General features: G+C 42.7%; 1 protein-coding gene across 1 annotated transcript; it reads right to left on the reverse strand.

The window, feature by feature from the left end:
* Positions 1–623: 623 nt before the first annotated feature.
* On the reverse strand, positions 624–23,446 carry VKORC1L1 (vitamin K epoxide reductase complex subunit 1 like 1). Its single transcript, XM_018571019.1, has 3 exons — positions 23,043–23,446; positions 7,021–7,130; positions 624–1,210 (listed from the first exon to the last, which is right to left on the reverse strand). Exons 1-3 carry the CDS (start codon positions 23,231–23,233, stop codon positions 984–986), a joined length of 528 nt encoding a protein of 175 aa, XP_018426521.1. The 5' UTR covers positions 23,234–23,446; the 3' UTR covers positions 624–983.
* Positions 23,447–25,493: the final 2,047 nt, after the last annotated feature.

Raw genomic sequence — 25,493 nt, forward strand, 5'->3', positions numbered from 1 at the left:
TGGAGGACAACCCCTACTAACTATGCTATAAGGTGTTGCATTTTAAGCAAACCAAGGCATATCCTATGCTACTGTTAGCACATTATGAAACATCCACACCAGGTTCAACCTCTTGCTTTCCTGAAAGGTTCTGTAGCATGCAGTTTAACTACTAGGCTAAAATAGCTTTTTAAAAATATTGTAAACTGCTCACTCAATTGTATCCTGGGAACGTATCCTCAAATTTATAATGCTGAATGGTTACATTGATCTTGGAGACACTGAAAAATGTTGGCTTCCTTTCACCTTGCTTTAAGATTACCTATTTGCATGAAACCATACTGTCAGATTGCAGAAGGTGTCATTCAACTGTACTAGAATACATCAGCAGAGGAGATAACTTGTAGAATTCAGATTAATCTGAAACTAGTGCAAGAAGGATGCTCTCTTGTAAGAATGTACCCTTGTTGTTCATTTCTCCAATGTGGCAAGTCCCATATGGTTGTGACAAGCAAGTGAAAGGTTAAAAGCTGTTCATTGGCTCTGCAAACATAAAATGTATCCACAGATGCATGGCAATAGAGTATCCAGCCAGTTAGCCACAAGTTTTTTTTTTTAGAAATAAAAAAAACAAAAACAAAAAAACACATTACCCGCATCAAAGGCTTGACACTCAAACATACACTGAGCAGAGGGAGGCACAGGAGGAAAATATGCTGCAAAAAGACAATGAGCCATTCAAAACACCTTGTTAAGTACAGTTAAAGCTTGTCACGGAATCTTAAATGATCACGCCTTCATCCAAGTCAATAAGGAGGTGCAATAGCAAATACACATATCCAGGGCCCTTTCAGTCAAAAAAAATAAAAATAAAAAATAAAAAGTTGGTTAAGATTGTTCTTTATCTTGGAAACCGTCTTTCCCTCAACCAATAAAAATGTACTGCAAAATAAACGTTAAGGAAGCAGTGTCCTTCAGACATGAGTCAAAGTTTGAGAGGCCTCTTATTCTTGTTTATCCTGCAGCTGCTCTTTCCAGGCCTCATTCAAGTAAACTAGTCGTTTGTAGTTGATGATAAGTAGAATGAAGTTCAGCAAATAGGTGGTGACACAGATAACACACAAGTCCTTCAGCACAAAGTACAGGATGTATGCCAGGTAGAGGGATCCTACCACTGATACTATAGAAGTGGACATTAGCACTAATGCTGCTACAGCGCTTACTGTCATACCTGGAAAAAGAAAAAGACAAGAGATAATCAGTTCAAACACCAACAGCATTTTCAGAGGTGGCAGTATTCTGATTAATGAACAAAAGGGAGAAAGGAGAAGAACTAGAAGATGTAATTCTGGATTATGGGGCTCTGTTCACACCAGTGCAGTCCGTTCCAGTCGAGACCAAAAAATAAAAAAATGCTGCTTCTTATTTCCCATGTTCTGGAATGCATGTAAACGCACTGGACTGCACCTGAAAGCCCATTTTAAGCAAAACAAAACAAAAACACACTGCGCTGCATTTGCAGATCTGCTCCTGATCTGTTCCGGACATGGTGTGAACATAGCATGGAAAAAGTGCCAAACGCCAAGGTAAAGTGAGAGCGGAGGGTGTCCGCTATGTACTTGAACTGGCCACTGACAGTTCACATTTTGGCTCATTCCAGCTGAATCAGCCAAAATTCGAGCTGTGAGTGGTCCTGTCGGCACAGACAGGTTCAACAAAAGTCTATTTTTAAACCAAAGGAGCCGGGTTAAAAGCAATTATCGACAGAGAAGTGGTTGCATTGAATCAAATTCAGCAGTCGCAGGACCAGTGGCTGCTGAATACAATAGTCAGCAGTTGGGATTTCTCTTTCCCCATGGCTTATTGTGGATGGGAGTATCTAATGATCTCTCCCCCATGGGGCTGAATGAGAGAAAATCTAACAGTGTATGGTCAGCTTTAGATATGCATACTTAAGCTAGAGATAGACTGCTCAAATTGGACAATTTTTGCTGAATCGGGTGGAAGTCTGAGCTGTGGGTGGCTCTGCAAGAGATATCCTATAAGATATAATCACTGGAAGCATCAGCAGGCGCAGCTGCCTGAATACAATGGCCCAAATGTTGGCTGAGTCTGCAATAGACATAGAAAATAACTCCATCTAATCCCAGCCTTAGGGTAGATATAAAAAAAGCAATAGAAAAAACGACTTGCTGCGACAATACATATCACAATAGGGTGTGATCACCTATGACACCAACCATTGCTTGAGAGCTGAAATAAGCACACTGGGAACCTTGACAGTTGGCATGCCTTAAAAGTTGCTGTTTTGGGAAACAATAAATTGGTAGGTAATGTTCCTCTTTAATGTCAAAACACAGGATTCTAAAGTAGATGGAACCCAGGGAGTGAAAAAACACTCACTATACAGCATGTACTGTATAAAACAATGCTTTTGCCACTGCCCAATACCCAATCTTATTGCTACAATTCCAAGGTAAGAAGTACATTATCTTTCATGAACCTTCTTTTAGAATCAAGAATAGGGGGACACAACGAAGCTCCTGTATTTGTCTAGAACAAAAACCGGATCGCCCATTTTACACGAGTGTCATCAGTTAAGGTTAACTGATACAAAAAAACTGAAACAGTTTACATCAGTTTGCACATCCATTGTCAGTTCAGTTTAGATCCGTTTTTTACATAGTATGGTAAATTCCCATGATTCTTTGCTTTCCCCCCAGCATGCATTGAGCTTGCCATGCTGTATTACGACATCAGTCCCAAAAACCGGACGGAACCTGAACGGATGTAAATTGATCATCAGTTTACACGAGTCCCGGTCAGTCAAAACAGAGCTGATCTGTCTCAAATTGCGGACCTCAACTGATATTGATGTGTCCTGATTTAAACTGATGGTCATCAGTTTTCATCCGCACGGCCATAGAGATGTATTGTTGTCCATTTCTCATCTGCAACGGAGGGTTAAAAACTTGACAACCTGAATGCTCGTGTGAAAGGGGCCCAATGAGCACAATAGGATCACTGTTAATTCAAGTCACTTCAAGTCTAGGCTTTTCAGTGCTACATCCAAAACATAACAGATTTCATGCAATACAGTTAGAATGGATTTAAAAAAGTTCATTTAAGAGTTAACCTTGGTAGGTTTACCACCTTGGGCATAGCTCGATTGCCCACAGCTTTCTCCCATCCTTGATGCCCAGAGCTCCTCCGTCCCACATACCTGATGTAATCACTTTACTGCAGTAGTTGCATGGATCATTCATAAAAAAAAAACAGTAATGTTGTCACAATATATTTTGTTGTACTGCTTAGGTGGAGATCAAGGTCCGCCCCAGCAATCTCATTCAAATAAGTTAACAAGTGGCCAGTACAGAATTATGAGGAAGCCTCCAATTGTGAACAGTTGGTCCGGTGACAACTGTCTAAGAACAGTTTGGAAATAAATCTCCCCATTGGGGCACAGACCCAAACAGTGGTTTTAGCCATTCATTGCTCTATGCATACACCTGATCACTCATGAAAGCAGTGGGCTGGCTCTTGAGGGAATATGCAAATATCAAAATAACTTGATCAGTGGAGGTCAGTCTGGAGGTGTGGGAATACCTAGGCAGACTGTATAAGCATGCAGATCACCCAGGGTAACGTACACACGTGATGTTAAGTCTCCATGAGTGAGAGAACTACAATCCAACAAAGGAAAGTGGTAGATCACGGACAGTAAGGCTGGGAAGCAAAGAGCTAGGAGATAGTGGGTGTCCTCCAACCAGCAAATAGGGCATACTCCATCAGACTTTGAGCTTCTCACAAGGTGCATTAGAGACCACCAGTGTTCTGTGAAATTAGTATAAGCCATTTCAGTACAGGAGAGGAGCCTGTACAACTGACTAAAGGTAAGGCTTCCAGCTTTAAATAAAATGCACCAAAAAACATTTAAAGGCATGAGTGGGGAACCTTTTATCTGCCAAGGGTCATTTGGATATTTCTAACATAAAGCTGCCCACACACCTTACAATTATCTGCAGATTGTCTGTGGTCAGATGGAAAAGGTGCAACAGATTCCTCCATCTACACTTAACTGTGTGGATGGAGTCATCTCCACCTGGGCCAATCTGTTGCACTTTTTCCATCTGACCACAGACAATCTGCAGATAAATTGTAAGGTGTGTGGGCAGCTTCAGTGTGGGAGAGCTGAATAAATCCCAGCTCCTTGCAGAGTCTGGAGGGGAGGATTTGTGGGCAGAGACTGAGAAGACACGCACAGTTTAGATCCGTTTTTTACATAGTATGGTAAATTCCCATGATTCTTTGCTTTCCCCCCAGCATGCATTGAGCTTGCCATGCTGTATTACGACATCAGTCCCAAAAACCGGACGGAACCTGAACGGATGTAAATTGATCATCAGTTTACACGAGTCCCGGTCAGTCAAAACAGAGCTGATCTGTCTCAAATTGCGGACCTCAACTGATATTGATGTGTCCTGATTTAAACTGATGGTCATCAGTTTTCATCCGCACGGCCATAGAGATGTATTGTTGTCCATTTCTCATCTGCAACGGAGGGTTAAAAACTTGACAACCTGAATGCTCGTGTGAAAGGGGCCCAATGAGCACAATAGGATCACTGTTAATTCAAGTCACTTCAAGTCTAGGCTTTTCAGTGCTACATCCAAAACATAACAGATTTCATGCAATACAGTTAGAATGGATTTAAAAAAGTTCATTTAAGAGTTAACCTTGGTAGGTTTACCACCTTGGGCATAGCTCGATTGCCCACAGCTTTCTCCCATCCTTGATGCCCAGAGCTCCTCCGTCCCACATACCTGATGTAATCACTTTACTGCAGTAGTTGCATGGATCATTCATAAAAAAAAAACAGTAATGTTGTCACAATATATTTTGTTGTACTGCTTAGGTGGAGATCAAGGTCCGCCCCAGCAATCTCATTCAAATAAGTTAACAAGTGGCCAGTACAGAATTATGAGGAAGCCTCCAATTGTGAACAGTTGGTCCGGTGACAACTGTCTAAGAACAGTTTGGAAATAAATCTCCCCATTGGGGCACAGACCCAAACAGTGGTTTTAGCCATTCATTGCTCTATGCATACACCTGATCACTCATGAAAGCAGTGGGCTGGCTCTTGAGGGAATATGCAAATATCAAAATAACTTGATCAGTGGAGGTCAGTCTGGAGGTGTGGGAATACCTAGGCAGACTGTATAAGCATGCAGATCACCCAGGGTAACGTACACACGTGATGTTAAGTCTCCATGAGTGAGAGAACTACAATCCAACAAAGGAAAGTGGTAGATCACGGACAGTAAGGCTGGGCAGCAAAGAGCTAGGAGATAGTGGGTGTCCTCCAACCAGCAAATAGGGCATACTCCATCAGCCTTTGAGCTTCTCACAAGGTGCATTAGAGACCACCAGTGTTCTGTGAAATTAGTATAAGCCATTTCAGTACAGGAGAGGAGCCTGTACAACTGACTAAAGGTAAGGCTTCCAGCTTTAAATAAAATGCACCAAAAAACATTTAAAGGCATGAGTGGGGAACCTTTTATCTGCCAAGGGTCATTTGGATATTTCTAACATAAAGCTGCCCACACACCTTACAATTATCTGCAGATTGTCTGTGGTCAGATGGAAAAGGTGCAACAGATTCCTCCATCTACACTTAACTGTGTGGATGGAGTCATCTCCACCTGGGCCAATCTGTTGCACTTTTTCCATCTGACCACAGACAATCTGCAGATAAATTGTAAGGTGTGTGGGCAGCTTCAGTGTGGGAGAGCTGAATAAATCCCAGCTCCTTGCAGAGTCTGGAGGGGAGGATTTGTGGGCAGAGACTGAGAAGACACGCCCTCAGCATGTTGTAGTCGTTCTCATGGGGTGGTCACTTTTCAGCACACATAGGGACCATAGAGAAGAGAAGTAGCCACCGTCCGGCAGGAAGTTGTGGCTGGAGAAAAATAAAATTGGATTTTGGAGCATTTATTGCATTTATGAAAACAATTAAAATAATAATAATTTGTGGGCCATACAAAATGAGCAATTAAAAAATGAGTCAGTTATATTTGGCCAAACAGTTAATTAACTCACCCCTAATGGGATGGCTGGAACTGCTGCTCTTCGAGGAGCCATGTTATATGAGCTGGTATTGATGATCTAGTTACCTGCAACTGCTCTTCCAGAATTGTGACGGGCAGTCTGGAGTGCCTGCCACTTCATCTCTGTGTACACTGACGACCCCCCCTCCTTGGCTCTTCCCCTGCCACCTCTCTCCTGTCCCATCATCTCTGTGTGCAGATAGGGGTTTGGTATGGATTTCTAAGGGTGACTCCCTTTCACATCGGAGTCCCTTTACAGCACACGTCCCCTATCACATTAAAAGTCCCCTATCACATTAAAAGTACCCTGCACATCAGCGTTACCCCCTCTCACTATGGCCCACCTGCAGCATGGAAAGGCATGATATCACTTGAACATTGTAAGGCACCCCTGAGGAGGTCATAAGGCACCCTGGTTGAGAAAGGGTGCATTAGACAGACATGCACAGAAATACTCAGGTGAAACAAAAGGTCTATGCAGATCTGCCTGACATGTAGAGCATCATCCAAAATGGGAATCAAAAGCAGCTGCAAATCATAAATTGTGCAACATTCTTCTAAGATTGTACAAGTCTGCATTATTACAGGAAAAATTATTTTTTTGATTTGTCAGTCAATTGATCCCTACTGGGCTTATCCCACTAGTCTATATACCATTAGTAAGTTATACAGGGTAAACCTGCAAGAAATACAGCCTTGGGAAGAGAACAGATAAACATAATATAGATATAAAAACTTCTGATTTGTGGCTGTTAATACATACTGACAGAACAGAGGTCAAACACAATAGCAAACCACTTAGCTGTTACCTTGTCATTACCCAGCTCCATTTCAGAACTCTGTCAATTACAACCGATGTAGCCCATTGGTAGTAGTCTGGATACCCACATATGCATACTTGTTAACCAGAAAATCATATTTGACAAATACTCACCAAGTAACATCTGTAGTAAATAAAATATAACTCCAAAGACACTGTTTGGCTGATTCATTAGACTATCCTTTCCAAAGATGGAACCAAAAAGTCCAAATCCACGACCCCATCTAAAAGGAGAAAATTCAATGAATACTGTGACTCCTTAGATTCCTTTTAATAAACAAATGAATAAAAAGAATGAAGTACAAAGATGTCAAGGCTTCTCATAGTTCTCCTTTTAAGGATTGAGGTGAGTGATTTCCACTCATCCTCATAGTTAGAGCATGACGTGTGACAAAGAAGCGGTCATAAGTCAGCTCTATTGATCTGGAAGTGAGCAGAAACATGCAGCCGATCCGCTCACTTCTTGATCGTCTCTACGTAGTGAGCGGTGACTGTCAGTCACCGCTCCCGGCAGGGATTCCCCCCCCTCCCCGATCCTCCAGAGCTGACTGGAGGTACGGACTGGGAGGGGGTGGGCACAGCTGGCTCTGCCTCTAGATAGGCAGAGACCGCTGTCAATCAGCTAGCTGGATGGATCTTGACGGTATGGTCAGGATCCGTCCCGGCTGGGTCGCTCTCAGTATATAGCGAGCTGCTGCTCGCTGTCTACCGAGCTTTGGCCTAAAGAAAACTACGTGATAAAGAGGTTACCCCATACTTCTCTTAACAATGGAATCAAGCATTTCCATGGTCCATGACTGTAATTCCACCACTCAGCAAACTGTACTCCGGCACAGAATGCAAGGAACGATGGTAATTGATATGTGGGCATTAATGAATTACAGTAAAGCCTAAAAAAACAAAAAAGGTATTCAACAGTTTCATTCTATTACATATCCCAAAAATAGGATTATTATTCCTCATGTCAGGACAGTGGGCAGGGCCATTACAATCATTGCCCTATGCAGTGGCAGGGCTTTTTGATTCTTTGAGTCAGTTCTGACCATAACCTGTATGGCTTTGCTGTCTTGTCAGGTTTGTTAAAGAGTTGCTATGCTGTATTCCTATTAATAGAGGATCTAGAAAGACACTTTTATGGAGGTAATTTATGGCAGTTTTTATTCAAACAATAGCCAGAAAAAGTAAGAGAATGAGAGATAACATGAGCTAGCCAATAGAACAGTCAACTGAGTAACAAATTATAGCATGCTATCTTTATTGATCATGATAAGTATGTGATTTCAGGCCAAACTACCTTTTTAAAAGCACACAAAAAAAAAAAAGGAGACAAGGTTCCCACCCAACAAGCATGGTTACCAGTGCACCCTCAAACAAACAGTTACAAGCTTCACCTAAATTTAGAACTGCATCCAGGAAATGGGCAATGGCCACCAGCACTGCACTGGTGCAACACCTTTTACTCAACATATACAACTGAGTAAAAGAACAGGTTTCTTGGACTGACTGGTCTCTGAATTCTGCAGCAGCTTTTCCACCACTGGAATATGCACAAATTCAAACAGGAACGATGCACAAACTGGACTTGGATATAGTAATGACCACAAATTTGGAACACATTAAAATGTATCTGAAATTAGAATAATAAAGACGAGAAAAACAGGAAACCTAATTTAAGAACTGTTTGTAGTATAACCATCCAAGCTAATCCTGAAGATATCTTCTTGTACATCAGAAGATAGGTTGTTTGAGAAGAAACTAGAACAATACAGGTAAACGGATTACTTAATTACAAGTGGTGGAAAGAGGATTTAGGGCTATTAGGTCCGGGCCGTAGTATTTACATAAAAGGGGAAACTGGAGAAAAGGAGAAAGAAAAACAACTGAGAAGACCGAGCAAGGCGTTAAGACACAGGAAAACAATCCATAGGGCATTGTTGTCTAACAAAAGAGGTGACTAAAAATACTTGAAGGGGAAACACCATCAGCTCATACCAAGCCTAAAAAAAAATCATTAAGTAGAAAACAAATGAAAGTCCGAAGAGTCCTTTAGGGCAAACACGGCAGGCCTGTCTCTAACAGTGACCATACATTGTGCAAATTTCAGCCGCTTCTTTATGAACTGTCTGAAATTGACAGTGCGTGCCGCTGTTTGCACCCTTTAAGTTGGCAGAAGGAGCCAGTCAGAAAATCTTCGAAGGAAGAAAGCTGGCAGACAGCGAGGTGCTGGTTATTCCGACAGTGGCCGGCGGCTGCTTTCCAAACACAAAGACAGCAGGAGATTTGTCAATCAACGTACGTAAGAGTTGATGGAGAAATCAGTTATATTTTCTTTGTTGAGCCCGCATGTTGACCAAAGAAAAGATTACAATGTAGGCCAGCTTAACTGAAATTCCCAAATCTACAGAGTAAGAGAAGGGACACTCCTCATTTGTGTAAATTGAAGCTAAAGTGAAATGTATGCGTGTTTCCACCCTCCCCGATCAACGTCCAATTAACATTTTTCAATAAATACCTCGAGACCCAGCGATATCATCCCTGGTTCTATCTGCTGGCTTTTACACCCTAGTAAGGGCGAGTTTGGTGGAAAAGCAGGTAGGCTACTATAAAAATAGCACAGCAGCATCCCTTGAGTGTTATATGAAACAACATACATCCCTAGCAACCTTTTAGATGCACATCCCTGCTGACCACTGGGCGCTTAAGACTTTAGCTATGCAATCATCTGAGCAGTTCCTTGATTACATTATAATAAGTGTGCAATCAAGTAACTGATCAGCAGATTGCACAAATTAAAGTGTAAAGCACCTGGTGGCCAGTAAGGATGCAGGGGGATGTGTTCTTTCATACAATGCTGGGGAAGATCATGCCCACACATGACGAAGAGCAAGAATGATCAATGGCATAGAAAGCTAATAGCTACGAGAGGCTGGCCAATAACAGCAAGGGTCAGATGGAAAGAAGATTGATGAAGTCGTTCAGACAGGAAATGAAGGTTGGTGGAAAAGATAGCTGCTGCAGGTATACAAAGGGTTATATAGCAGAGATGCAAGGTGCAGAGAACTGAGAATAATCAGATTTAACACAGGGGAGGACTTGTGTCAAGTGGGTGTGTGGCAGTCTGTTTTGGATAGAGCAGGGAAGGGTAAAACATTTTTTAGCAGGAGGAAAGTAGAGGAAATCTTCCATAGTGAGGGGAATTTCCCTTTTATACAGCAGACTGAAACGGGTGTCGCCACTGGAAGATTTACACTTGCCTCTTGTTCAGAGGAAAAAACTCACAGGGCTATTCACAAAAGGGAGAAGAGTTAAGGCCCCCACACACCGTACGATAATCGCGGGAAATCCCGCGATCGTATGATTATCGTAAGGTGTGTGGAAGCCATGCGACCTCTACTACTGTAAGGTCGCACGACTTTAAACTTACGACCATGTTTCAAAACCCGCAGAGCATCGTACGATGTTCGGCGGGTGTGTAGCATGTTCGTGAGATAAAGGCCGGACGGGCCGGTGTGCGCATGCGCACACTGCTCGTTTGGCATTGCGGTCATCGGAAGCGCGCCCCTCAGGGGGCGTGGCTTGCGATCGCAAGTACGATCTGCCTATGCAAGATAGGCAGACCGTACTCTTTTTTTTTAAAGTACCTTACAACCATCGCAAGACAAAAGTCTTGCGATGGTTGTAAGGTGTGTGCCCAGCCTTAGGAGGAGACAGGAGAAGTGAACAATCTAGGACAACATAGCTGATCTGAAAACAGTCTCCAATTCAGCTCACTCTCCAGTTCAGCTATGTTGTCCTAGATTGTTCACTTCTCCTGCCTTCTCCAAACTCTTCACCCTTTTGTGAATAACTCTGTCATTTGTATTTCCCCTCATTATCTCCAGGTTTTTCATTACGGGACTTAACCCCCATAATGCCATGAACTTTCCTTGTACTACTTAATGCATGTCTAAACACAAAACCAATAAATGATTAATATATTGCAGCATACCAGTCTTAGGTATGGTGGCTGCAATAGCTTTTCTTTTATCTAGTGGCACAGCCAGTAAGTGTTATTTTTAAACTTTCTTCAATAGAGACGCCATTTAAAAAGGGACACGAAACCCTCAGCTTTTTCTCCTTATACACATCTACACAATGAACATTCTCCAAAGCCACATTTATTTATGGTTTTTAAATAAAGTCCTAGGTCTTTAATCCCTTTATAAAGTCTGCTGTGCTCACTCTTGTTGCTCTTCTCTCCCCTTACACTTCCTGTCCCTTAGTTAGAGCCGTGCACATCTTTTTTTGCCTACAACTCCAATGAGGCAGACAGAAATCATCTCTCACTGCACACAGCTGCCTCTTCCCCACTCCCACTCACTAGACACATGGGGGGAAATTGATCAAAACATGGAGCACATTTACACTGCAACCAGCTTCGCTATCATTTTCAAATCTCAACTGAGCAAACTGAAGCGACGCCAATTGGTTGCCATGGGCAACTGCTCCAATTTGGATCAATTCCCCTCATAGTGACAGTTTCACTGCTTGTAATCTCATCTCCAATGCTCTGAATGATCAAAACTACTTACAAACAAATCTACACAGGAAAACATTTCAAATGTAGGAGCCGTGTCCTCTGACTGTGACCAGATTCAGCATGTGAGCGGAGACTCAGAAGTATGAGGCTGATGACAACTCACAACTCTGAATCTCCTCACAAACAGCTACCCCACACTCCCTCCTTGGTAGGCCAGTAGGAGAGAAAGCAAAGATCATATATTAGCAGGGATCCCAACCTGAAAAAAAAGCAATTTCAGGGATGTGGCCCTCTTTTTTTTTTTTTTTTTTAGTTTTTTGACAGCTGCTGCCTTCAGAAAAAAAAAAAAACAAAAAAAAAAAACAGCATAGGAATGCATAGCTAGATTGCTATTGGCTATTTTAATTTGCAATATCCAATAGCGAGCTGGCTATTGCACCCTCCCTCTGGTGCTGTCAATCACTAGAAGAGGACCTGATGGAGAACTTCAGGTCCCCCTCTGCTGATTGACAGCAGCAGTGGGCGGGTGCAATAGCCAGTTTGCTATTGCAAAGTGAAATAGCCAATAGGAATCTAGCTATGCATTCCTATGCTGGTTTTTTTTTTCTCACCGACGCTGGCAGTCGGCCCCGATGTCAGAGAAAAAAAAAAAAGCGAACCAGAGCAGGGAAAGGTTTACTCTGCTAGATCAAGCAAAGTAAACCTTTCGGGAGAAAGTGTTCTCTCCCAGGCGGCCGGGAGCCACTATTAGATAGCTGGAGACACCAGGAGCGTCCAGGAGAGTTGGGATGTCTATATTAAGGTGACCATACACCTTAGATGGAAAAAGTGCAACAGATTGGCCCAGGTGGAGATTACTCCATCCACATAGTTAAGTGTAGATGGAGGAATCTGTTGCACCTTTTCCATCTGACCACAGACAATCTGCAGATAAATTGTAAGGTGTGTGGGCAGCTTCAGTGTGGGAGAGCTGAATAAATCCCAGCTCCTTGCAGAGTCTGGAGGGGAGGATTTGTGGGCAGAGACTGAGAAGACACGCACTCAGCATGTTGTAGTCGTTCTCATGGGGTGGTCACTTTTCAGCACACATAGGGACCATAGAGAAGAGAAGTAGCCACCGTCCGGCAGGAAGTTGTGGCTGGAGAAAAATAAAATTGGATTTGGGAGCATTTATTGCATTTATGAAAAAAATTAAAATAAAAGGAAGGTGTACACAGTCATTGATTATATATAATCATAATTATTTCACTTGAGTTTAGTGCCGTTTTTATATAAAACCTAAAAGGAGGGGGAAAAAAAGGTTTCTGTAACTGCTTAAAAAGTGTTAGCTGGAGTCGAGCTTTTGTTAGTCAAGTCCATCTAACGCTACCCTCTCCACAAGATGACAATGCTGCAGTCCAAGAGTGGCTCCATTGCTCATTCATGGAGTAGGACCACACTAAACAAGGACGCATGTTACTGCTCGGATCAGGTGAAATTAAAAAAGGGAAATATAAGCCTAAAAAGCAGAAAACGAATGCAGGCATACCATTTAAGGAATGGTATGGTGCAATACAGGAAGGTCTTAGGAGACAAGCCGTGATTGGCAGTTATGACATAAAGGTCATCTTTCTTTAACTACTGGCTTTATCATCTAGTTATCAAAGCTAAAGAATTACAAAAAGAGGTTTGTAATCACATGCAAATCCTTCTTTTAAGCTGAACTAAGCACATAAATACACGTTTTTACATACTTCTACAGGATTCTTTATATTAATTGCCTGTAATAAACTGTACAGCAGGACATCCAGAGGGAGAGCTAGCAGTGAGCCATATAGACTCTACTGCACAGTGCTGCTAATGGAACACTACGGGGCTGATTTATAATCCATTTGGCCAGCGTATAGCTGAATGAATGATGTTGGCAGAGCATTACTGCCACTAGATGGTGCTAAGGAGCATAGTAATATCATCTAGTGGCAGTAATGTGTTTCTAACGCTGTCCACTCAGCTACACTCTTGGTGAACACATTATAAATCAGCCCCTTTCTAGGAAGCAGCGATATATACAGTTGAAATACATATGTGTATTACCTGCCAAATTATTTGTAATTCTGGTCAGTCAGTCTTTATTTTGATTTATGAAGCTCAGGCCACGTCACAACCAGAGAGCAGATATGTATTTCCTGGTCCAACTTTGTGGCTTTCTCTGTCACCTCCAGCCTGCTCACTGGACAATAAATCATCATCATTAGTTCTGTCCAATGAGCAGAGAACGGACCCAGAAAAAAGAAATGGTATATCAGCAAACCAGCAGTAAGTGATCAGCAGAGTGATCAGGTTAGATAAAACAGTGCACACTTTTGAAAAATGTAGTTTTCGTAGAATTTGGAGGGATACAATTACTCAATATAACTATTTTTTTTATTTTTATTTTATTTCAAATTTATACTGTTGCGCTGAGCCCATGTAGTTGTGCTCGATTCTGTGTTGCTGGGGGCTCAAAGTACAGCCCGTCCTAGCATCATCCGGACAGTTTGGTCACCGATTTTGGCCAGGCCTGGGGGAATGCTGTGTATGAGATATACATTTTATGTATATTTGAAATTTTTTAGGCTATTAACTAGCTTTCCATTGGCTAAAAATTCAAGTACAAAAACATGCAAAAAAAAAAACCAAACCAAAAACCCCTGCAATGAACTCCTGAAAACAAGGAGCAGACCATGGCTGTGCAATGTGTGTCACGGGAGGGTACTTGTGTCCACCAGGAGGATACATGACAGGGTGACAACACAGGAGTGCCATTGAGAAACTGTTGTCACCCCAAAATAGAAGTGCCTGAACAAGAACCTTCAAGGAACTATGACTAGATATTAAAATGTTACATATCAGTGTTTCATCTCAACCTGGAAGTGTGGAGCTCCTGCTCCTTTGGGAACGTCAATGTGCACATTGACTCAATACCTAACCAAAGAGGCAGTGCTGCCAAGTACATAACTGTCAAGTCAGGAGACGGCCACTTTTCAGAGTCTTCTCCCAGCAGTTGAATAAAATCTTAAGTCTGTAAAAATTTCACCGCAGCAGTACCCCACCAGCAACCAAACTCATCTTTTACCACTGCAACAAACACACACACAGGAATTGATCAAAACTGGAGCAGACAAAATCTGGAGCAGCTGTGCATGGCAACCAGCTTATATTTCTTCTTCAAATCTTACTGAACAAAAACGGAACAAAAGAAGCTGATTGGTTACTGTGCACAGCTGCTCCAGTTTTTATAAATTCCCCTCATGGTGGCTATTAAAATGTGCTCAAGTATTTTCAGATTAGTAGTATGACTGCCATTCATTCATGCACTTTGTAGCATCCAAATATACTAGTTGATGGGGCAGAATACAGAAAGGTGCTGTGGTAGCAAGCACAGAAGTTTGGGTGGCGTGGAGCCCCTCTGTGAAGTTTAATATCCATTTTATCATAAGTGCGTTTTCAAAATATCTGACAATCACAACCTATAGAGAAAAGGCTCACGTAGCAAAAATAAAAAAAAACTGTGTAGAGAGCTCTAGGAAACATTACTCAATACTAGAAAGAGATAAGAGGAAGGGAGACCCATAAAATAAAATGAGGCATCATATAGAGTTCATCCCATGCGAGTATGACTCAGCTGAGATCATAAGAAAGCAGGCAGTGATAAGATTAACGGATTCTGGATGCCACGTCCACATATGAAGTGGACATAGAACCAGCCTCCCAAACAGGAGATTTAACTATTTAATATATCAGGATCAGCTCAGGAAACATTTGTTTTCCCATGTGCCCTAGCGGTGACCTGCATTTTTCCTGTGCAACAAAGTGCAAGTCACCGCTATAGTGTGAAGGAGCCCTTACATACAAAATAAATCAGTCACATATGTGAAAGATAGGAAGAGAGGGCACACTGGTCCCATAACTCTGCCTCTGCTGGATGCGGACAGCCCAGGACCTATGCAGGCTATCAGGCAGGTGGACAAGCCCTTAAACAGCCAGTGAAGGAAACCTCTGGTTCACACAGAGCCCTGATTGAGAAAGGATGGTTTAGAACTTAGGGGCAAGCCAGGTCCCCAAATGTAATGTGAGCTGAAATATAAGTGTGATCATCCGAAATATTTTGTTCTACTTCCAAAGACTGCTCCAGCCTCTGACTGGTTTGTTGTAATGATTATGGTGGTGGCAATAAAAAAAAAAAAAAAAGACAATTCAAAAGACAATAAAGCAAAAGGTGTTACTTACACAGTGAAAGCATTAAGATTTTATTTTAAGATTAGGGAGTACTATTAAAAAATGCAAAAATGAATGCATCAAGCACTATTATATAACATGAGATGGATAACCCGTGCTCACATCCTCACTAAATATTACAACCCTGAATCCCCTAAATCAACCAATTTATTTAAACAGTTAGTCATTACAGGATGCTTAGCATCTAAACAATTTTTTAGGTGGTTGCGCTCTTCTATGTATAATTTTGCTGAATCCAGCCTAGACACTTTATTCAGAAGTACTAAGACTGAAAAAGAAAAACAGCCAGTTTCTTGCACCCTGGCAAATTTTGTAATATATAGGCTGGCTCTGCTAACCTTTCCATCTGAAAATGCCAGTTGCCTGCTTGACATGCTGATCAGCTGCCTTTATATTTCCAGATGCCTCCAAGAACATGTATGCAGCAGGACATAAAGTACCAACCACTGGCATCAGCAATGGCAGCCTTATCTTATGAAAGGATGTCTTTAAATCAACCTCGGACTGTTGGACAATTTTTCCCCCATATGCCTCACAGGTGCAACAAAATGGAACATTAAAAACCTCTAAACCAATACATATTTACAGAAAGCAGAGGCCCTATAGGGTACCGTGATGGCAGTTGTTTAATGTAGCATAACAGTTGCAAAATGTTTATCAAATAGATACTTTAGTAAAAAAAATGTTTTATTGAATATAAAACTTTTTCAGTTAAAAATAAAGCCTAACATTATACATCGACATGAGAAAAAGCCCCAAAAAACTATCATAGTGAACGGTCAGTATTTTAATAGAACTCTTTGTAGACATTTACAGCTCATCAGTTAACCATCATTGTTGAACATAATCCCCCATTCACACTGAACAACCAACAACCACCTAACTAGCTTTCTATTGGCTAAAGCAAAAACACTTAAAAGGGTTATTAAACCCTCACAATTTCTGCATACATCTACTGCTTGCTAGATGCTATGCAAAAAATACAAATTTTAAAAACAGGTTTAAAAACGTGCGTCTTCGCCACACGCTCCCGTCCAAACATCTGAAAATTTCTCTGGCGGCCACAAAGGATCTTGGGGCAGGCGCATGCGCAGTTCAGATGTTCGGCCGGGAGATGGAGAGACACATGGTAAGTATATGGAGCAGCATGCACCCGCGCAGAATCCGTGGGGCATGAGAGAAGAGGACAGAGGAGTCAGCGCTGCATCAGAGACCCGCAGCAGTGCTGGAGGGAAAGCTAAAAAGGACAGGAAAGAAGGCGATCGGATTAAGAGGCATTATTTAAGGTAAGTCGCTACACTAACATTGGTGGGAGGGGGAAAAAATCCTTTAATGTCACTTTAAGCCTGGAAACAATTGAAAGACAGGCAAAAAAAAAAAAAAAGCCTCAAAATTGCTGGAAAATTCTCATAAAGTTCATCACAAGTGTGAATGGGTGCTTAAAGTGGACCTTTACCTATATCTTTAAAATAAGAGCAAATGCACCTTTAGAAATGTTTAGTAATGACAATCTACAAACACATACTTATAGATAATTGCAGGTTTATTATTATTTGCATACCTTATTTCTCTTTCTTTCCCAGGCTTCTGACAATGGCCTTGTTTACTAAGAGCAGATTACTAGATCTCCTTTTACTTGCTGGATTTCTGGCACATGTGACCATGAACATCTCAGGGGAGGAAAATGCCTTTCCCCGAGATCTCAGATGAGATTTCCCAGCAATGCTCTGCTGATGACAAGGCAATCTCAGTGTGCATTGCTTTGCCAAACTGAAGTCATTTTGCCCTTTCAAGCCACAAAGTGAATGCTCTGCAAGTGTAAGTATTTCAGAATCACAGCATTTTACACCTGACATGTCTAGGTTATTATTAATCATCATACATAGAGGGATGCATTGGTAGAATTTGATTTTAAGAGTGTAAAGGTCTACGTTATTGCCAGTTTCCTCTTACTGTGGCATGCAAGGGTTTACCTAATGTGTGTTGCACAAATCACCAGTTATGTATGAACGTGTGTTGTAGGTGTGCATATGTACATTGGTGGGGGAGGGGGGGGAGCTTTTTATATTATCATTGAAATGTATTGTTTGCGATAGGAAAACCAAAATTTTAAAATGATCACTGAAACCAGAAGAGAGGTAAAAGTAACACTACTGAGCTCACTCTTCACTGGAGAGTTTAGGGAATGGATGCGCCTCAATCCCATGGGCTCTCAGGGACATTAGGTGTGGAAACCTATGGGGGTACTTCAAGTAGGTGTAGATTTGTTCACACAGTTGTAAATCACTACTAAAAAAAAAAGCACAGAGTCTGCGTTTAAATATGTGAAATATTTATGGCAGCAGCAGTAAAAGAGTTGAAGGTAACGCCTGATCCTACATCCAATAAAAAGCAAAACTTTAATGAGAAGAAAAAAAACAAAAAAAAAAAACCATGGTGGCTTCCACTGCTGACCATGTGAAAATGCCAGCTGCATGTCTGTAATGCTGCTCGTTGGCTTTAAAAGGAGAACTATGAGATGAGTGATTTCCACTCACCTCATAGTTCTAAGCCGACCTGTGACAATGAGACTGTCACAGGTCGGCTCAGTAGATCGGGAGATGAGGGAACACCTACCGGGTTCCCTCACCTCTCGATCCTGTCACGGCTCTCTGCCGTGACAGGGGGAGGGGCTGGATTCCCCGCTCCGATCTGCCAGTGCTGACTGGCGGAACGGACGGGGGAGGGGCGGGGTACAGCTGGCTCTGCCTCTAGATAGGCAGAGCCAGCTGTCACTCACGCAGCTGGGTGGATCCCGTCATCTAAGTCGGGATCCGCTCCAGGTGCGGCGTCTCAGTATACCGCGAGCTGTAGCTCGCGGTATACTGAGCTTAGGGTAACGGGAGGACGCTAGTTTGTGTCCTCCCGTTACCCTAAGGAGAACTATGGGGAAAAACACTGACCCCATAGTTCTCCTTTAATACTTTGCAAGTCAGAAATTCTCATCTTCAATTCTGTTCTGGCTTACTCACTAAAAGTATTGTGACTAAACAGGCAACTAGCACTTGTAGAATGAAAAGTCACAATGGCATCTTGCATGTTTCAGGAAAGGTATTCTTGAATACAAAAATGAAAATTACCTACACTTGGAGCCAATTCATATCTGTCTTGCCTTCGAAAGAATATAAATAAAAATGACTTTCCCCATCTAAACTGAACAGACAGGGAGAGGTAACCAGACTACAAACTCATTAAAGTGACACTAAACTCAAGGAATTAAAAAACCATTCAAGTACCTAAACTAATAACAAAAATGTATCTCGATTGTGTATCACTCGGCTGTAGATCCTCAAATCATCTCTGAATTGGTGCTGACACTGTCCTTCCTTCTGGAGGGTGGCTACTTTTGTTCTCCATGGTCCCTGTGTGTTTTAAGGTAGGCACCCCACCAAGCTCACTCCTGTCATGGGACTACAATCTCTATACAAATAAGTAGAGGTGCACCAAAACGGAAAAAACATTTGTCAGGCCAAAACCTAAAATTATTTTTTGTTCTTTTACATTTTTTTTTACTTTACTGTCAGGGACTGTGGGGAAAAAAAATCAGGCGTTTAAACAGATCTCTGATATTTCCCTTTTGAAAATTGACACAGCCCGTCCCCTCTTTTTCTGCAGCCCCTGCCAGGAATGAACAGGAAGCCTCTATACTGAGTATTCCTGTCCATTCATAAACTGTGGAGATAGTATGAGTTACTATGCCCACAATCAATGAACAGAAATGCTGTAGCTCACTCCCCATTCATTAATAATTGGGGACACAGTAAACATACTACGTCTTCAATTATTCACTAAACACTCAGCGATCAGCTGAACGCTTGTAAGCCATTCTGCCTCGCTGTCACAACAGGCGGGGCTGGGAGGAGACAGCGCTGACAGCTGTCTTCTCCCTGCACAACTCTCCATCCTGATCTGCCTGTCACAGGAGGCAGAGTGGGGCAGTGCAAGAGAGGGGAGCTTGGCCTCCTGTGACACCGCTGACAGGTCTCTCCTCCCTGCTGGGCACTGCTCTGTATCAGAAAGGACACAGAGCAGCACCCAGCAGGGAGGAGAGAAACCAGAGATGCACCACATTTTCCGCCCAAAAAAAAAATATAATAAATGAATGCACTTTTTTTTTTAACTTTTATCCCAATGAGATTTTGCACTGGAATACCATGCCACAACTATGTAAACCAACTGGCACCATGTTCCAGCATGACCCATTGACTGCAGTTGCCATGAATGGCAAGTGGCACCACCTGCCAAACGTGACATGCTGTTTAAAGTTTGCCACAACGCTAAGCATTGTGGCATGTGTACAAGCCTGTGCAGCCAATGTTTTATATGGACAGTCAGGGAAGGGAGGGGGGCTTAAAATAAGCCTTGGGCTCCATCATCATCAGGCTGGAAATAAAATATGAAATATTTCAGATCTACCCAACTAAAAATGATTAAACAATTTTAATAGGCTACTTTCCAGCCCTGAACCCAAAAGAAGAACTGTATACAAACCACTAAAAACTGTAGATATGAAAGGTTCTGCACCCATTCCTTCTACTTAACAAACCTCGCAAAACATGGGCAATGCAAACCAAACACAAGTGGAAAACTAGCCAAAGGAAAGGTAAAAAAAAAAAAAAAAAAAAAAAAAAAAAAAAAAAAACACATAAAGCAATCAACAGGTACGGAGATAAAAGCTTTTCCATATGCAGATCTTGCTTTTCCTGTGAAAGTGGCAGTTCCATTCTGTCCTGTACTGGTAAAAGGTGCTGCCCAACAGATCAAAAAACCAATATAAAGATTCAAGGATGTAGTGGGAATAGGACCACTCAACTTTCTCTGGAGATTTTCATGAAAGTTTTTTCTCTCTTCAGATATGGATTATTTTGATATGATCAACACTGAAAGTAACCTCAGTAATTCCCAGGTTACCAACAGGTTCCCTTTAAGCACTGTGTGCAAAACTACCAGTAATACATAGTGCCAATTGATGTTTATGAAACATTAAATGCAACAAAGAGTATGAAGGTTTATGTCAAGCCAAAAACCATTTAGGCCCTTTTCACATGGGTGGTCCAATCAGTTTTTCAGTTGGACCCGATCGCTTGCACAATGTTAGTCTATTGGCAGCTGGATCTAAACAGACGAGCGTCCGTTTACACCTGGTTAAATGTGTTATAAGACTTTTAGTTTCACCACAGCTGGAGGGTCGCAGTTTGGCCGCCCCTGCTGTATATGGTTATGATTAAAGACATTGGACTCTTAGTGGATCTTTACACTCAAGTCAAAGTCTACCAATGCATCCCTCTATGTATGATGATTAATAACAGACATGTCAGGTGTAAAATGCTGCGATTATGAAATACTTACACTTGCAGAGCATTCACTTCCTGCTTTGAAAAGGCAAAATGACTTCAGTTTGCCAAAGCAATGCACACTGGGATTTTCCTCCCCTCAGATGATGTGCATGGTCACATGTCCTAGTCACAGGTCTAGTCACATGTGGCAGAAATCCAGGAAGTAAATGGAGATCTAGTAATCTGCCCTTAGTAAACATAGGCACTGCCAAGAGACTGGGGAAGAAAAGAGAAATAAGATATGCAAAGAATACAAAGCCAGCAATTATCTAGAAGTATGTGTTTGCACATTGTCATTAAACATTTCTAAAGGTGTGTTTGTTGTTAATTTTAAAGATATGGGTAAAGGTCCGCTTTAAAGAACTCTTTGGAAAAATTTTAACACTAGCAGTGGAGCTACCCCCACACTGCAAGGGTTAACTGCTTTTTTGTGTCTAGGTGCTTAAAAAAAAAAAAGTTAAACTCACCTGAACCTTGGAGCCGGCTTGTTCTGATCTTAGATTGGTCCCCGAAGCCTGTCGCGGTCTAAGGTCCCATAAATCATTATGTTCTATACACAGTGAATAGACATGGGGATGCCAAGGAAGATTCCAATGCTGCTGTGTAGAAGGAGACAGGCTGGAATGAGTGCTGCGACAACTAACCGCCTCAGAGCTTCGGGTGAGTATAATTTTGTTATTTTAGCACCTAGACAAAAAACGAGCACTTAAAAGAGAACTATTGGGGGTGGTAACCTTTTTATAACATAGTTCTCTTAAGGGTCAAGGCAGGACATATACTAACGTCCTACGTTGACCCAAAGCTGCAGCTCGCTATAAACTGAGAGCGCCACAGCTGGGACAGATCCAGACAAAACAGTCGAGATCCAGACAAAACAGTCGAGATCCACCCAGCTAGCTGATTGACAGCAGGCTCTGCCTATCTAGAGGCAGAGCCAGCTGTGCCCACCCCCTCGCCCATTCATTCCTCCAGTCAGCACTGGAGGGTCGGAGAAGGGAAATCCCTGATTATGGACCAAACTATGGGATGCTCATTTTTTTTGTTTGTGACTGGCAGTCACGGCTCTCTGCAGTGAGATGATCGGGAAGTGAGCGAGCTACAGTATGTGTTCGCTCACTTCCCGATCAATAGAGCCAGCCTGTGACAGTTTCATTGTCACACGTCAGCTCTAACTACGAGAATGAGTCTAAATCAATCCTCATAGTTCTCCTTTAACCCTTGCAGTGCAGGGGTAGCCCAGGGATTTATACGTATTCTTGGAGTTCTTCTTAAAGATATCTAATTGACACCGTCATTGATATGACTGCACATAGCATCTGACAGCAAAAATAAAAAAACCCTTCTGATTATATAGTAACATGATAGATGAGAAGTATGGGATGTCTGAGGCTTGGCTGGGGTAAAAGTAAACTGGTGAAGTGTCTATGGTGACAGGTGCAGCAGCTTGGTAAACAAATGTAAGAATCAGCTCCTTGCACGGTGCAGTTGTGAAAGACTTCTTTCATTGCACGTGAAGTGAGCAGGTTATGGAGGTGTGGCTGCTTGTCAGGCTGGCAGCAAGTGGATGACACATGTGCTGTGTGGAATGTTGGTGCAATGTACTGATGACAAGCGACAGGCTGGCACCATCAGATCGCTCGTTCCTCATTCCACTGATAAAGGCAGAGGTCAGGAAGGGTTCCCAGACTAAAAGTCATCCCATCAACATGACACAAGCTGACACCAGACTGACGACGTGGCCCTAGAGCCAGCCTTACTCAGCGAATCACACAAGTTTACTCTGTACGATTAGGGGTTATCAGGAGACAACCAAATCAATGTGACTGGCAGGACTGACAAACCACGTCACTCCCTGGAGTGTCAGGCAATAACAGCTATGTGATACAGCCCACACTGACTCATGCCGGGACTGCACCCTGGACACGCAGAAGGAAGCTGGGCGAGGCGTGCAGTCAACCGGTGTACACCAACTCCCTAGCCGGTACCTGGAGGCGAGGACGCCGGAGCAGCGCACCCACTCACTGATGTCGCACATGGCCTGGTAGCTGGGGTCCCGCTCCTTCTCTCTTTCCACGTGGAAGGCATAGATGGACAAGACGATGCCGAGGACGCACACCACATACCGGGCCCCGCTCTCCCACCGCGGCACAGACACTCTGAGCACGGGCGCCGCCATCTTAACCCCGGCCTGCTCTAATCTCGCGCGGGAGCGAGATACACTCAGCGCTCGCTCCAGCTGCGGCAGTGACGTTCCCACCAGCTAGTGGACAAAGGGGCCTGGCGGAGGCGTGGAGACCGGGCGGGTCCCGCTTCTGAAGGAAACCAATCAGGGGAGGAGCGTTCCGTGACGTCACCGAGAACTGGAGCGTTGTGGTTGCTCGGTTCTGGGTGGCTTTGGGGGCGTGGAACTAGGGCGGGTCCCTTTTCTGAAGGGAACCAATCGGGTGGAGGAGCGTTCCGAGACGTCACCGAGAACTGAGCGAGGTGGTTGCTCGGTCTTGTTGAGCTGGGGGGCGTGGAACTTGGGCGGGTGCTTCTCCTGAAGGGTACCAATTAGGTGTTGTGGATAACACAAAATTGTTTTATCACTGTAATTTATAACATTTTTCTCACATTTTAGGAATATAATTTTTGAAGTTGTGAAGCGCAGTGCTATTTTCTTTTTTCTCATCTCTGTATATGTCTTCTGTCATTATTGCTCCTTCTTCCTGTCAGCATTTGTGTGCACTGAGCCATGCATCCCTAGCTTAGTGCACAATCTTGGCAAGGTCCTGTGCACATGCATCATCCCGGCCAACATATCATTGTTGGGTATCACAGAAGGAACAATTGTGGCACCACACCCCTTACAATTGTAGACTCCACAACATCAAAGAAATCTGAACCTTTAAGGGGCCAAGACATGCTCTCTAACATCATTTGGTTATAATATTCATTTATTAAAGTGACATTAAAGTTAAAAAAAAAAAAAATTCCCTCCCCCAATGTTAATGTTAGCACTTACCTTAAAGTGACATTAAACCCTCAGACTTTTTAACATAAAACAATACTGTAATGTGTGCCTTACTGTGATCCATGGTAGTTTCCCTTCTCTTTGCTGCTCTTCCTTTTAAATCCTCATGTCTTCTCATGCTTGGGGAGAACTTCCCTTTGCAGCTGAGTGCCTCTTCCTGTAGTGCTGGCTCAGGTTGCAAACCTACACACAGACACCATGTATCCATTCCAGAGACAAGGCAGTCTGCTACAAAACAGAAGTTCTGCTGAGCATGAGAACAGATACAGATTTAAAAGGAAGAGCAGCAAAGAGAAGGGAAACTACCATGGATCACAGTAAGGCACACATTACAGTATTGTTTTATGTTAAAAAGTCTGAGGGTTTAATGTCACTTTAACCACTTGCTGACCAGGTGTTTAGACCCCCATCCTGGCCAGGCCATTTTTCAGTATTCAGCGCTGCGGTACTTTGACTGACGTTTATTCCGTCACGCAATGCTGTACTGAAATTAAGTTTATACCATTTTTTACTATATTTTGGGAAAATTCCTGAAAATTTTGAAAAAAAAAGTTTTTTTTACATTATGTTAGGAAACATTTATTATTACCCAATTATTTTGGTAAAATATAAAAGATGGCGTCACGTCGGGTAAATAAACACCAAACATGTTATGCTTAAAAATTGTGCGCACCCGCGAAATCTCAAAAAACTACTATACTCAAAATTGACCATAGGCGATAATTTAGAAGCTTTTATAGCTCATCAGTTTAACGTTATCAGTGATTTATGGCCCTAGAATTATTGCTCTCACTGCGACGTTCGCGGCGATATGTAACATGTGCGGCGTAATGGGCGCAATCGTCGTTTTCGCAGGCATGCGCCCCTGACGCATGTTTGCATGCGTGTATTTATGGGTGGGAACTTTTTTAAAAAAATAGTTTTTTTTAATTCTTTTTTATGTGTAACTTTAAATTTTGGGGGGAAACTTTAAATTTTTTTCCTATTTTTTTTTTTACACTTACCTTTTCTGCTATCAGATAGGGGGGCTAAGAAACCCCCTTATGTGATAGCAAAATAAGTGACAGGTCCTCTTTATATCTGGCCGGCCGTATATGTACAACGGCCGGCCGGGAAGCAGTTAAATTATGTCTCTTAATTCGATTTTCCTCTTCTTTCTTGATGTTTTCATCTGTCCCTCTAGCGGTGCTGCGGCTCTCCGATCCGGCGCTGACTCCTCTCTGCTTGCAGGCGCTTCCGATCCAGCGGTGTCTGCATGCGGGTGCACACGTCCATAGACTTACCTTGCGTCTCTGCTCGTCTCCCGGCCAAAAATCCAAACTGCACATGTGCCCGCCCCAAGATGCTTTGCGGCCGCCTGAGCAGTTTCGATTCTCGGACGGGAGCGCGTGGTGAAGACGGGGGAAGTTTAAACCGCTTTTAA

This window comes from Nanorana parkeri, unplaced genomic scaffold (genome assembly GCF_000935625.1).
Source record: "Nanorana parkeri isolate BGI_ZX_2015 unplaced genomic scaffold, ASM93562v1 scaffold1654, whole genome shotgun sequence".
Taxonomy (NCBI): Eukaryota; Metazoa; Chordata; class Amphibia; order Anura; family Dicroglossidae; genus Nanorana; species Nanorana parkeri.

What these genes read in the sequence shown, in the direction of transcription:
- VKORC1L1 (XM_018571019.1), bottom strand. Translation starts at nt 23,233, where the DNA reads ATGGCGGCGCCCGTGCTCAGAGTGTCTGTGCCGCGGTGGGAGAGCGGG. An exon ending in TCCGGCGTCCTCGCCTCCAG is followed by an intron (nt 7,131 to 23,042) that starts GTACCGGCTAGG and finishes TTCTCCTTTTAG; the next exon opens with ATGGGGTCGTGGATTTGGAC. An exon ending in TTTACTACAGATGTTACTTG is followed by an intron (nt 1,211 to 7,020) that starts GTGAGTATTTGT and finishes TTCTTTTTCCAG; the next exon opens with GTATGACAGTAAGCGCTGTA.